The sequence below is a fragment of the Gymnoscopelus braueri genome (assembly GCF_963280865.1).
Source record: "Gymnoscopelus braueri genome assembly, chromosome: 12".
Taxonomy (NCBI): domain Eukaryota; kingdom Metazoa; phylum Chordata; class Actinopteri; order Myctophiformes; family Myctophidae; genus Gymnoscopelus; species Gymnoscopelus braueri.
The window spans coordinates 11011968-11024544 of NC_137614.1; the positions used below are offsets into that span (position 1 = coordinate 11011968).

A 12577-nucleotide genomic window follows, 5' to 3' on the forward strand; every position below is an offset into this window, starting at 1 on the left:
TTACCATGATCATTCAGAAGCGTCATTTCATAAAAACTAGAGGGTGGCAAAAAAGTTACCACGTAAGCCCAAATTCAAAGATAGCAAAATTGTGGACTACAAGTTCACAACGCGTGCACACACACACACACACACACACACACACACACACACACACACACACACACACACACACACACACACACAGACACACAGAGGGCAGGGGGAACCGTCCAAGGCGCCAACCTGCTAATTAGGGGGGGATCGTGAAAATGTGTGCAAATCTTTATATACATTTTTTACTCAAATCTTTGCTTCTGTTGGGGTCCCTGGAACAATTCCTTTTTAGATGGGGGTCCATGGACAAATACGTATAATTCTGGGTGGTTCTTGACATGAAAAAGTTTGAGAACCACTGATATTATAGCAACTTAAGTAAAAACAAATATATAAAACTGTAAAATTACACAGTATGCGTTCTCGGATTGAACGCGGTTAAGTCACTTTCACCTGGTGACCCTCCCAACCACCTACCATACGTCTACAGTATTATCGGTTGCAATCCAGGCAACTCTGATTTACAAGGTTTACAAGGAACAGGCAGTATTTCAGTGTGATGAATTCCCATTCTAAATCTAAACTTCAGTTGTAAAGTCAGTGTGGTTTTTCCTGTAAGGACCATTCCGGTGTTTATCAATATGGACATAATGAGATAATACAGCACACTGTTTAAACACTGCGTATGTACGCTACGCACACACACATGCACGCACGAACATTCACACACACACACACACACGCACACACACACACACACACACACACACACACACACACACACACACACACACACACACACACACGCACACTCACACTCGCATGTGCTCGTGCACAGACATACCTCACATATCACTGAATGAGGTCATATGGTTTATGCTGATTTATGCTGACAGACGGACAGACACCATTCCTCACAAGTCTTTTAAAATGGCAAATAGAATGTACATTTTAACTTTGAAAAAAAAAAAAAATATATTATTGTTTTAAGCTCCAATACTTTTGATGCTTTTGTGTGACGCTGATCAAGCAGGCCGTTCATTTAGGAAAGAACACAAAAAGTTAAAATGTGGAGATAAGAAGTTTCTGCTCCTGCAGCCATATATGTATGTTTCTATACTAACGCAAATGAACTGTCAGCAGGGAATGTTGAACGGGAGGAGTAGGACGAAGGTGCTACGTCCTCCCGGTGGGGGCTCCTCGCTGGCAGGCGAGCCAGTAGGATACAACAGCAGTGTCAACACAGAAATGTGTAGGGAGGAATTAATTGCCATACAAATAATGTTCTACTCTAAATTTAAATGTTTTTCTTTTTAAGTTATTCATGTATCTTGTAGGTTTGCTTTTCTAGCTTTATTAAATGATGAAATCTCAATACTTTCATAACTGTAGATGGGTGTGCATCTTACATACAGACACTACTGAATTTGATTGAGGATCAATGTTTGCAAGCTCAGCATTATTCTGTGCTGTTTCTCACATTATGAGAGGCAAGGGAAGTCCCCAGCTAAACAAGCCACAGAGCCACACACACACACACACACACACACACACACACACACACACACACACACACATACCATGAATTACACACGTCACACTTGCCAGGCAGGGTCTGGAAACCACGTCTAGTTCAATACAACACGATGCATAAAAGGAACAAACAATAAACAAGTGTTGCAAGTGAGTGAAGTGCTGTGACCAGGGCAGGGATTTCAGGGAGGCCACGAAGGCCATGGCCGTCGTTGCCCCTCAGTTTGAACTGATGCCCTTCAAAAACATGGCATGCCCTGTGGCCACTTGTGGCCTTAATGCCCCAGCTGACTGTACCGCTTTCTCCTCTGTCTCTTTCTTGTCATGTAGACACCAGTGTCTTTTGTTGAGATTCTTAATTCTCAACTCCCCTGAGTCCCCATCTTTAAACCAATCCAGTAACTTTGATTGGTGCAGGGCTGATAATGGATCAGATTGTAAATACCATATTTTTTTATTTCATTACATATTCAATGTATTAAATCATCCTTAACCCTTAAATTCAATACATTCTTTCAATGGAGTAAAATGTTGTTTTATTTGATGGCCTTCCTGCTCTGGCATTTGGCCTTTGTGCCCTCAAAAAATGGAAGTGGCCTTGCCTCTAAAATGATGAAATTCCAGGCCTGGCTGTGACTGATGTAATACCAGTTGTTTGTTTACATTTCAAAGGAAGAGGAAGGTCAGTGTCCGCGGATTTTTTGTTGATATTTTGATACTTCCATTTAACAATGGGGGCTGATTCAAAACAAATTCATAATGTACAGTATAGCCACTACTGCCCGGTGCGGTATAACCACAGTCAGACATGTCACTGGTGTTTTGATTCAACATGGTGTGCATTTCAGACTTCGTGTAAAAATTACATTTTCACTTAATGCACGTATTACAATGTTTTTCCATCGCGTCCAACTGTTAACATAAGGACAAACAGAGATTAGACTACTACCACTACTTCACAGTAAAATCATACACAGCTCAATTTGGTTGCATTTGTACACTCAGTTACAAATGTATTAAATTAACACACATTTTACTGTGTGCCTTTTGATGAGCAGCAAATCAGGCAAATTCATATTTTTAAGATGCAGATTGATGGTGCAGAGAGTCAAAGAAGTGAGCAAATACAGTATGGTCACTATTAGCAGGCACGACACTGTAACATTACGATCAGTATAATGAGAATGTTTTATAATCACTTTGAAGTCCAAAAGGCCCCTTCGAAAAATCTAAAACATAAACATAATGGTGATTTAAAGGTGGTGGAAGTGATATTTTTTGGTTAAAACAAAAAAATATAGAGCTCTATATTCTAATGGTAACCATTGCTATAGATCGTGTTAGTTCCGTAACGGGGATCTCCACGTCTCTCCAGCTCTTTGATAAATAAAATACATTTTCACGTGTGTTGACAATTTCATCCAAACAGGGAAGAGTACTGTACCCATTTATCAGCTTCAAAAAAAGTTATCACACAAAGATTTGGCGGCCCCCCATGTAGTAAGTGGGGACCTGGACCCCCTGTTGAAGAACCAAGGAATTATGGTTTATGGTTTTATTATTAAGGTATTCTGGTAATGCACAGTATGTGAGAAGAAAAAGAAACATGACGTCTTATCTTCATATTTTAACTTCTTGTGTTTTTTCGTAAATTAACGTCCTTCTTGATCATGCTACAGTGTCACACAAAACAAAAGCTTCAAAAGTAGCAGATCTGCAAGCTGGAAACGCAGCGCGAGGCGACGCGTTTTGAGCTTGTAGATCTGCTACTTTTGCTATTTTTGAATTTGAACCCTTAAAAGTAACAGTTTCTTTGGACAGTTTACACCCGTTTTCACACGACAGAGACAATGACAATGAACAGAGTCATGGAATCACTGAGGATCTGAAACTGCTGACAACGCAGGACTCACATATAGGGATGTGGTGTGTGTGTGTTGCATGCGTGTATATTTGTACATTTGTACATTTTGTTCTTATACGTCTACTTATTAGCAGAGGAGATATGCTTCTTGTACCAATGATAGGAAACCACAGTTTTGCAACATATTTTACTGAAATGTCACTGAAACTAATGAGCTATGCAAGTATTCTGTCAAACTTAAATTGTCGAATGAAAAATGTACTTTGAAGTCAGACTTTCATAGCAAACATTTACCACAAAGACAGAGTTTTACTAGTGCTACTAGTTTTCAAAAGTGTGCGTGCGAGAGAGAGAGAGACAGAGGTATATAGCAACATATTTGATCTCCCTTGGATGTGTATTAACAAAATCTGCCAACCATTGATTGATTGATTGAATACTTTATTAGACAGAGATGTAAACGGCACGAGGTAGTCAAGACATTTAGGCTAAAAGGATAACACAAAAAAAGTCCTCGGGGCTTGTTTCCAATTGTGGTCCATCCTAAACTAATACATATAGACCACAGAATAATTATAGGCACAATTGGCATCTGCAGATAATATGACAACAATATAATACATCTGCAGTTAGAGAGGGGGGGAGGGGGAAAAAAACACCAACCCATGCTGCGTTCACCTGGCACGATGGTGAGAAATAATTCTTTACTGATAAGAGACTTGGCCAGGGGGAGGGGGGAGAGAGAGAGAGGGAGATGGGGAGGAGGGAGGAAAGGAGGGAGGGAGGGAAATAGAGAGAGAGGGCTGTAAAAAAAACAAGCTCAGAGCGTATAAGAGAGGTTGTGAGGGATTGAGCATCATCACACAGGTGAGTGTTGCTCACACACCTCTACAGGTCTCTCTGTCATCACCTCTCTCTCTCTGAAGGATAACTAACTCACTCTGAGGATATCACTGGAAGAAAGACCACAAGGTACAGCTGTCTATTTGCCTCTCCCACATTTAAATCAGATTAATTGTGTATTAGTATTATTGTTTTTTAATCTGCACTGTAAAATCCCAGAGAATTTATTGGGTAATTGACCCAAAACATGACTTATTTTCTAGCAATTACACACCCCCTGAAGCCTTGAATTCATGGAGATTTTTTTGTTTTTGTCACATTCCTGAGCCAATAATTTGATGACCGGCAGAGTCTCCTACTGACCGATGACCCGGTCATCAAATGATTGGCTCAGGAATGCATCAAAAACTAAAAAAATCTCCATGAATTCAAGGCTTCATGGCGTGTGTAATTGATAGAAAATAAGTATTTTTTTTGTGGTGAACTGCTCCTTTAACTCTTACAGGTCCATTTGGTTATATTTGTTCACTCTCAGAGTTACAAACGGATACATGAGACACTGAGGACTTGACTGTGTGCCTGCATGCTGGTTTTGTTTTGTAGCAAATGCAGTCGACAATAGGCTGACGTGCTTTCACTTCCTCAGGTATTCCGTGCAACTCTGCTGGTATTTAATGAATGTGTTCTCTTTCTTTTTTTTCAGATTACACTTAAAGCAGCATGCTGGCAACGTTGCAAACGGTGAGTGTATGTCTACGCTATTTTATTTTGTCTCTTAGCCAATGAAGCACACACAGGGTATAACAGTTTCACTATCACAGTAGCCAGTTGTTTTTGCATAATTATCATGATTCAATGTGTATACTGTCTGTAGAGTAAAGAAGATTTATTGCATAAGGAGAGGTTGTCTACTAATACATAGACACTATCACTAGATACCTTATATACCATCTACTACTTATATATACAGGTGTTCACTGACTATGCGTTGCTGTCAAGCAGAAACCTTGTATCTCCATATTTAATTTTTTAATGTTTTTTTTTTATAAATTAATTCTTCAACTACTTCATCAAATAAGAGTGTTGCACAAAAGTAATGAAATTAGCAAATCTACAAGCTCACAACGTGTCACATCGTGACACATTGTGAGCATTGTGAGATTGTAGATTGGCTATTTTCATTATTTCCACCCGACAGTGACTATATTTAATACAGTGAAAAATAACACTGGAATATTAGGGATGCCTTGAGTGCTCACTAGAGCTGGCACTGATCTATAATATTAACAGTATTATTAACCACTTTCAACATGGCGTCCCTTTTTTGGGCAAAACTTCCAAAGGTCTCCAATAATTTCATGACGTGTTATGAGCTTTTAGATCAGCTGTTTTGTTGTGCTATTTTGTCGGACAACAAAGTATAGAGGGGCTTAAGTTATTAATGTGTTGGTGTGAGGTGGGTTGCTGGGGATATGGTAAAAATGGCATCTATAAAGCAGTGGTTCTCAAAGTGGGGCCCGGGGACCCACAGGGGTCCTTGGGGGGGGGTGTACCAGGGGGTCCCCCAGCAAAATGTGTTAATTAATGTAGCATCACAATCATTTTAACCACTTTATCCATATTTTATACGTTGGCTATTCAAAAATAGCAGATATACAAGCTCACAGCGTGGCACTTCAAGCTTGTACATACAGTATGCTATTTTGGAAAAGTTTGGAAAAATAGATATACATTTTTGAAGATTTTGAATCATTTAGAATTTTTTTATACAAATAATCTTCTTTTCTGGGGCACGACGTATTTTCAGATAGGGGTCTGCCATCAATTTGGGGGTTATGGGTACGAAAAAGTTGAGAACTACTGCCATGAAGTACCATACATACACCGGTGTTACCTGGTCAGGTCACTGAGTGGGGAAGAAAAAAAAAACACTTGCATAAATTTGCCAGTCAAAGTAGAAAACACACGCTAGGGTCACAGTATTAATACCTGGAATGTTTCCAAACACCAGCCTCCAACCAGTCTGCTGACACCATCAGTTTGTTGTTCTGGAGATCAGTAACGTGCGCCCGCCATGCAAAGTCACTCGCAAATTATAAAATGCACTGCTGTAATAACAAGGATTATTTAAGGGGCTTATACATGGTGACTGAATCAGATAATGAGCTGGTATAACATCCTGGGTTGTAGGTTCAATTCCGCTGCGCTCTTGATCAGTGAACTTTCTCATGTCACAGACAGACAGACCCATTAGAGACCATGGACTGCCATTTCAAACCTTTTTTTTTGTCCTCCTAGAGACCCTAAATTGTGAATTGTAAACATAATGCTAGAATAGTAACTCTTGCATTGTTCTTTTATTGTAATAATTTCAAGTGAGTTGCATTATGGTTAATAAAAAAACACAGAGCACAGGTCAACACATATTCAGTCTGCAGCTCATTCAGAATTGATGAACAAGTTGATGGGGATTGGTCTATATTCTATAACACAGCAAACGATATCGTCTCTGTCGGATGGAAACCTCATATGTCCAAAACTGTTACTTTTCAGGATTCAAATTCAAAAGTAGCAGATCTACAAGCTCAAAACGCTTCGCTTCGCGCCGTGTTTCGAGCTTATGGATTTGCTACTTTTGATGCTTTTGTGTGACGCTGTAGTATGATCAAGTAGGGCGTTAATTTACAAAATAACACAAAAAGTTAATAATTGTGGAGATAGGAGGTTTCTGCCCGACAGTGACAATATCCACTACAGTTTGACAGAGGTCCATACAGTAGTAGGCATGTCTCAGTGCCAGCAGCAGCAGCAGGTAATCATGACTCATACAGTGGAGTGTTAGCGGCACTGCCCCAGGCTTGGATTAATGGAAGATAGTAAACGCCACCCCCTCATGCAAAGTGATTTCTCTGCTTTATAACTAAGGGTCTTGGTATACATTGTTGCTACTTTGTTGTTATACGGTGGCGCGCACTGAAAATATATCAGATCTACAAGATCACAAGCTTGTAATTTGGCTATTTTTGGTGCCAGACACCGGCGTGCAATTAAGTATAATGTCCCTGTCTCACCAAATGTCCCTGTCTCTGTGTTTCTCAGATGTAGAGCTGCAACTATTGATTATTTTCTCAGCGTTTATTGTATTGATTCATTGAAAAAAAAAATGTGGTATAGATTTAGAAAGTTTAATTATGAACAAATCGATGAACCACTTAAGCCCTATTTTATTCTTCGTCGCGGTGTTGTGCAAAAAAATGCGAAAACAGCAGATCTTATCTTCTAAACCTAATCAGATGGGGGGTCCGTGGCCAAATACATATCAATTTGGAGGGGTCCTTGACATGAAAACGTTTGAGAACCAAGTGGATTAACTGTCACACCCCTCTATACTCTCAGATGGTCTACGTGCCTGAGATGGGCCTGCTGGGCGCAGGTCGAGGGGCATGGATGGGAGGAGGTGGCTCGTCCTCAGCGGAGGTGGACCTGGAGGTCATTGAGGAGTACCTGCAGGAGCACTCGCTGGAGGTCCAGCCTACGGCCACCAGGCCCGCCAGCCCGCCTAACAACGCCCCGCCACCGCACGCACACACACACTCCCACCAGGACACCCGGATCATAGGTCAGGATCTGTGTTCATTAAGTTGACTAAAACTATGACAAAACTATTTGGGGCGACCGCCTTTTTTACACTGACGAAAACTAAATAAAAACTAAGCTATGATGACTAAAACTACGACTAAATGTATTGATAATTTCGTCAACAAATAAAAACTAGACAAAAATGTTGGGGAGGGACTATAGTGGAGGAGAGATCCAGTAGAACTAAGACAAGTCATTTTATGCTTGGATGTGCGGATGTGCTCCGAAAATAGCCGATCTACAAGCTCACTGCGACGGGTTGTGAGCTTGTAGAACGGCTATTTTCAGCATGCAGCTAAGTATAAATAAGGCATTACGACGCCATCGCGGCCCGACAAAATACTTTTTAGTCGATTAAATCAACAGTAGATTTAGTCGACTAAAACTTGACAAAAACTGAAACATGTCAGATGACTAAAATGTGACTAAAACTAAATGGAATAGTAGTCAAAAGATTATGACTAAAACTAAATAATTTTTTTTCACTGTCAGGATGGTGATGGTGATGATTATAATGACATCATGGGAGTGGGTGGAGGGGTGCTTATGATGGTGATGATGATGACAGCATCTTCATCACCTGAGTGGTGATTATGATGGTAATATTGGAGAGGCAAGGCAGCAGTGTTCATACAGAGCATTTGACCTGTGTGTGTGTGTGTGTGTGTGTGTGTGTGTGTGTGTGTGTGTGTGTGTGTGTGTGTGTGTGTGTGTGTGTGTGTGTGTGTGTGTGTGTGTGTGTGTGTGTGTGTGTGTGTGTGTGTGTGTGTGTGTGTGTGTGTGTGTGCGTGTGTGCGTGTGTGTGTCTGTTAAATCTGTGCACTATATCATAACACCAAATATATAATCTTGCTCACAGAATGCTATGTTGTTGTTTTTTTCTCCACAGAGAATAGCTGGTCAGGTCAGCATGCATATGAGTGGCATTATGGCCCACAAACACCCAACGATGATTGTGAGGAACAAGCCCCACTTCCATCCTGGCCTAGTCCACATGACAACCACTGGGTACGTTCATAATACATACTGTATTTTCCTTTCATTTTGTTGTTTCATGTACTAATAGAAAAAACTCCTGCACACTGTCTTCAAATGCTGTCGAACTCATGACCCAGGACTTTATATCTGTATAAAATCATTTTGGTTGCTTGAAAGAAAGCCATCACCCAGAAGTGGCTACAGGTCACACCACCTAACAAGGAAGATTGGATTACAGTAGTCAACGAGATAGACTCTGTTGAGAAACTGACCTTCTCTCTTTGGCTGAGAGCAGAACAATATGTGAAAAAATTGACATCTTATTATATATTGTGAAATGTAACTCATTGCATGAATGATTGAAAAAATAATAATAATAATTCAGCAATATGTTAATCCTGGTAATATTACGCCCGCCTCAACTTGCTCTTTATTTATTTTTTCAAGTACAAAACATGAAGCTCTTTTGAAGCTGTATATTAAGGCTCTTCTTAGTTTCATTCAGTAACGATTTCATTCACTTGACCAGCTCTTTGAAACATTGCTGTAGCTTTCATTTGTATGTGTGTGTGTTTCAGGACCAGAGTGTGTATTCCTACGAGACATTCAGTGACTCTGATTCTCAGTCCAGCGGGTCGCAGTACCAGGACTACATCTACCCACACTCCCCTCCGTCCGAGAGGAGAGGCAGGAAGAACAGTGACTCTCTGCCCCTCGCCCCACTCTCAGGTACACACACACACACACACACACACACACACACACACACACACACACACACACACACACACACACACACACACACACACACACACACACACACACACACACACACACACACACACACACACACACACACACACACACACACACACACACGCACACACACACAACCTAAATACATGGTCTTTGACGACAACTTACACAGTATAGGCTACTTAGTTGATAGTAGTGCTGACCGTTTTCCAAAGCATATCTTTTTTTTCTTCCGTTCATTTCAGAACAGTATGAAAAAGAGACTTGAAACTTGCTTGAATGATATATTCCGATTTCACTGTGCCTTTATTATTGTCACACGTATTGCTATTGTACTGAAAATAGTCCCCAGAGAAAAGATTGATTGATAAACTAAATTCAAAAGTGCATGATCTATGACCATGTGACGTCAACATGTATTAGTGTCATTTATGATTATTCAGGTAAGTTTGATAACGATTTAATTACTATGGAGAAGGAAAAAAATATCTGCACACCAACTAGCCCCCATTAACAGGATTTTTTTAATCTGCAAGAGTGACATTTCAAGCAACAAGGCTAGTAAAGTAAAGCCATTAATGTCAAAATAATGGTCCATGTTTATGTACAGTGTACAATATATTGCTTGTCCGAAGCTGTGAAGCTGTGAATAGACTGACTATTGTCCTTTAACCTACAACAACATCACAACATCACACTCAAACTAGTCTCTCAAGCCAGACAACTATTCTCACTATCTTCAAAAGCTATACGGAGTCTGTAACTACGCCTCCTGAAAGCCGAGGACAGAAGCTGTCATCTGTTCGTGATTCCCGGTCACAAAAGTAGATAAAAATTTCCAGCAGCAAGCCATACATGCATTGACTAATTGGATACAGTAAGACAAATTTACGCGACTGCAAAGACCAAACGGAAGTGGGGCTGGGAGGCGGACATCCGTGTAGTTTCTTTGCGTTTTCAGCACTTCTGAGCACATACGTATGGGACACACAATTGACAGGTGTCATTAATTACCCCACACCAATCGCAACGCACCTGTCAATTGTGTGCCCCATACGTATGTACTCCCCAAAGGAAGTTTTCATTTTGTTCAGTCCAGCAATAATTTTGGGCCCGTCACAGACAGAGAATGTTGTCTGTGTACAGCTCGTGGAGATATTTTACAAAACACACGTCGCAGGAATTAATTATTGGGCGAGTGCACACGCAGCACGACAACGTTTAATGCCGCGAAGATCAGTCTGCTACCCGGGCGAGCATAGGAGCGAAATACTGTATGGCTGTGTATTTGGAATACTTGAAATGTATGTAATATCACAGCCATTCTAGGGCTACTGTTGCGCAGACGGATGACGGAAGCATTCAATTGTGTGAGTCAACGAGAGACTACACTCAAACACACTCACATCATGTGTATTTACCACTCTACATGTCCTTCCCCCCTGGGACAGGAAAGAGAAAGGAGCGTCTCTTCCAGTTCCTGTTCGAGATGCTGCAGACTCCGTCCATGCGGAGCTGCATCTGGTGGGTCCAGTCGTCCTCCGGCACCTTCCAGTTCTCCTCCCAGAACAAGGAGCGCCTGGCGCAGCTCTGGGGCCGGCGCAAGGGCAACCGCAAGACCATGACCTACCAGAAGATGGCGCGGGCGCTGAGGAACTACTCCCGCACCGGGGAGATCTCCAAGGTGAAGAGGAAGCTGACCTACCAGTTCAACGAGAGGACGCTGAGAGGCCTGCAAGGAGACTCGCACGTGGTGGAGTAGGAGGAGGTGGGAGAGGGAGACACCGAAAGGGCCGCTCACACCAAGCACGATAACTATGACTGTATCTCGGAAGGGACGCTGATGACCAAGTGGTTAACCCATTAAGACCTGAGGCCGATTCTACAAATTCCTTCTAAATCAGTAGTTCTCAGTTTTTCGTTCCAAGAACCCCCAAATGTATATATATTTGGCCGTAGACCCCCCCCCCCCCATCTGAGAATGTTTTGTGCGAGCAGATGTACAAGCTCACTGCACAGCACGAAGTGACGCACTGTGAGCTTGTATATCTGCTATTCCGGGTTTGATTCCCGAGCCCGGTGGTAGATTTGCTGCATGTCACTTCCTAACTCTCTCGCCCTGTTTCCTGTCTCTCTCCACTGTACTATCCAAATAAAGACAGAAAAGCCCCCAAAAAATATATTTAAAAACCTGCTTTAACTATAAAGATATAGTTTTTAAAATTGTTCTAATTCAAGTGGATGGCAGAGTCCACAGCACAACTATAACAAAGACTATGGCGAACGATATAGTTATAGTGCTTGGTGTGAAGGGCCCTTAACATAGCAGATCTACAAGCCCACAACGTGTGGCATCCGCAACTTGTTGTGGGCTTGTAGATCGGCTTTAGACAGTGCCAGAGAACAGGTCGGGGTGGGAAGCTGAGCGCAGATACAGCCGTGGTGGAAGAGATATTCCGAATGGGCCAATTTTGTGTCAGAGAAACATGCGGTGGATCTCTGTTCTTCTGACCCCACTTAAATGAAACATTCCCTGCTACCCCACCTTGAAACACAAATAAATACTGAGTATTTGAAAAAGCCAGCGCAGGCGCCAAATGTCGTTGGAGGTTGCAAAAGGAGAATGTGCTTGAAAATGATGATTTACCCATGTAAACTCTCAGTGAGTCATTTGAAATATTTTCATCATTGTTTCTTTTCTTTTTGTTTTGGTGATCTGTCAGATTATAAGGATAGTTAATGAGCAATGTCAGAGAGATCAACTGGCTTCAAACATTATGATGTAAACCTTGGAGGTTGTCATATACAATCTACTTCATAAGTAGAACTTGAATCATCTGTAAAAATGTACTGATTTCTACAACACTGTTATTCTTTTTTATGTTTCTTGGATATTTTTTCCACATTATATTGTTGACCAAGGACTTT

General features: G+C 41.3%; 1 protein-coding gene across 2 annotated transcripts; it reads left to right on the forward strand.

Annotated features, from left to right (window-relative positions):
* The first annotated feature begins 4306 nt into the window (after positions 1–4306).
* LOC308096849 (uncharacterized protein) lies at positions 4307–12577 on the forward strand. Of its 2 annotated transcripts, none has more exons than XM_080444319.1 (6): positions 4307–4405; positions 4980–5023; positions 7673–7895; positions 8805–8923; positions 9472–9622; positions 11101–12577. In XM_080444319.1, exons 2-6 carry the CDS (start codon positions 4997–4999, stop codon positions 11409–11411), a joined length of 831 nt encoding a protein of 276 aa, XP_080300445.1. In that variant the 5' UTR covers positions 4307–4405; positions 4980–4996; the 3' UTR covers positions 11412–12577. The 2 variants fall into 2 exon arrangements, with proteins under 2 accessions (XP_080300445.1, XP_080300446.1); XM_080444320.1 differs by having other exon boundaries at positions 4980–5017.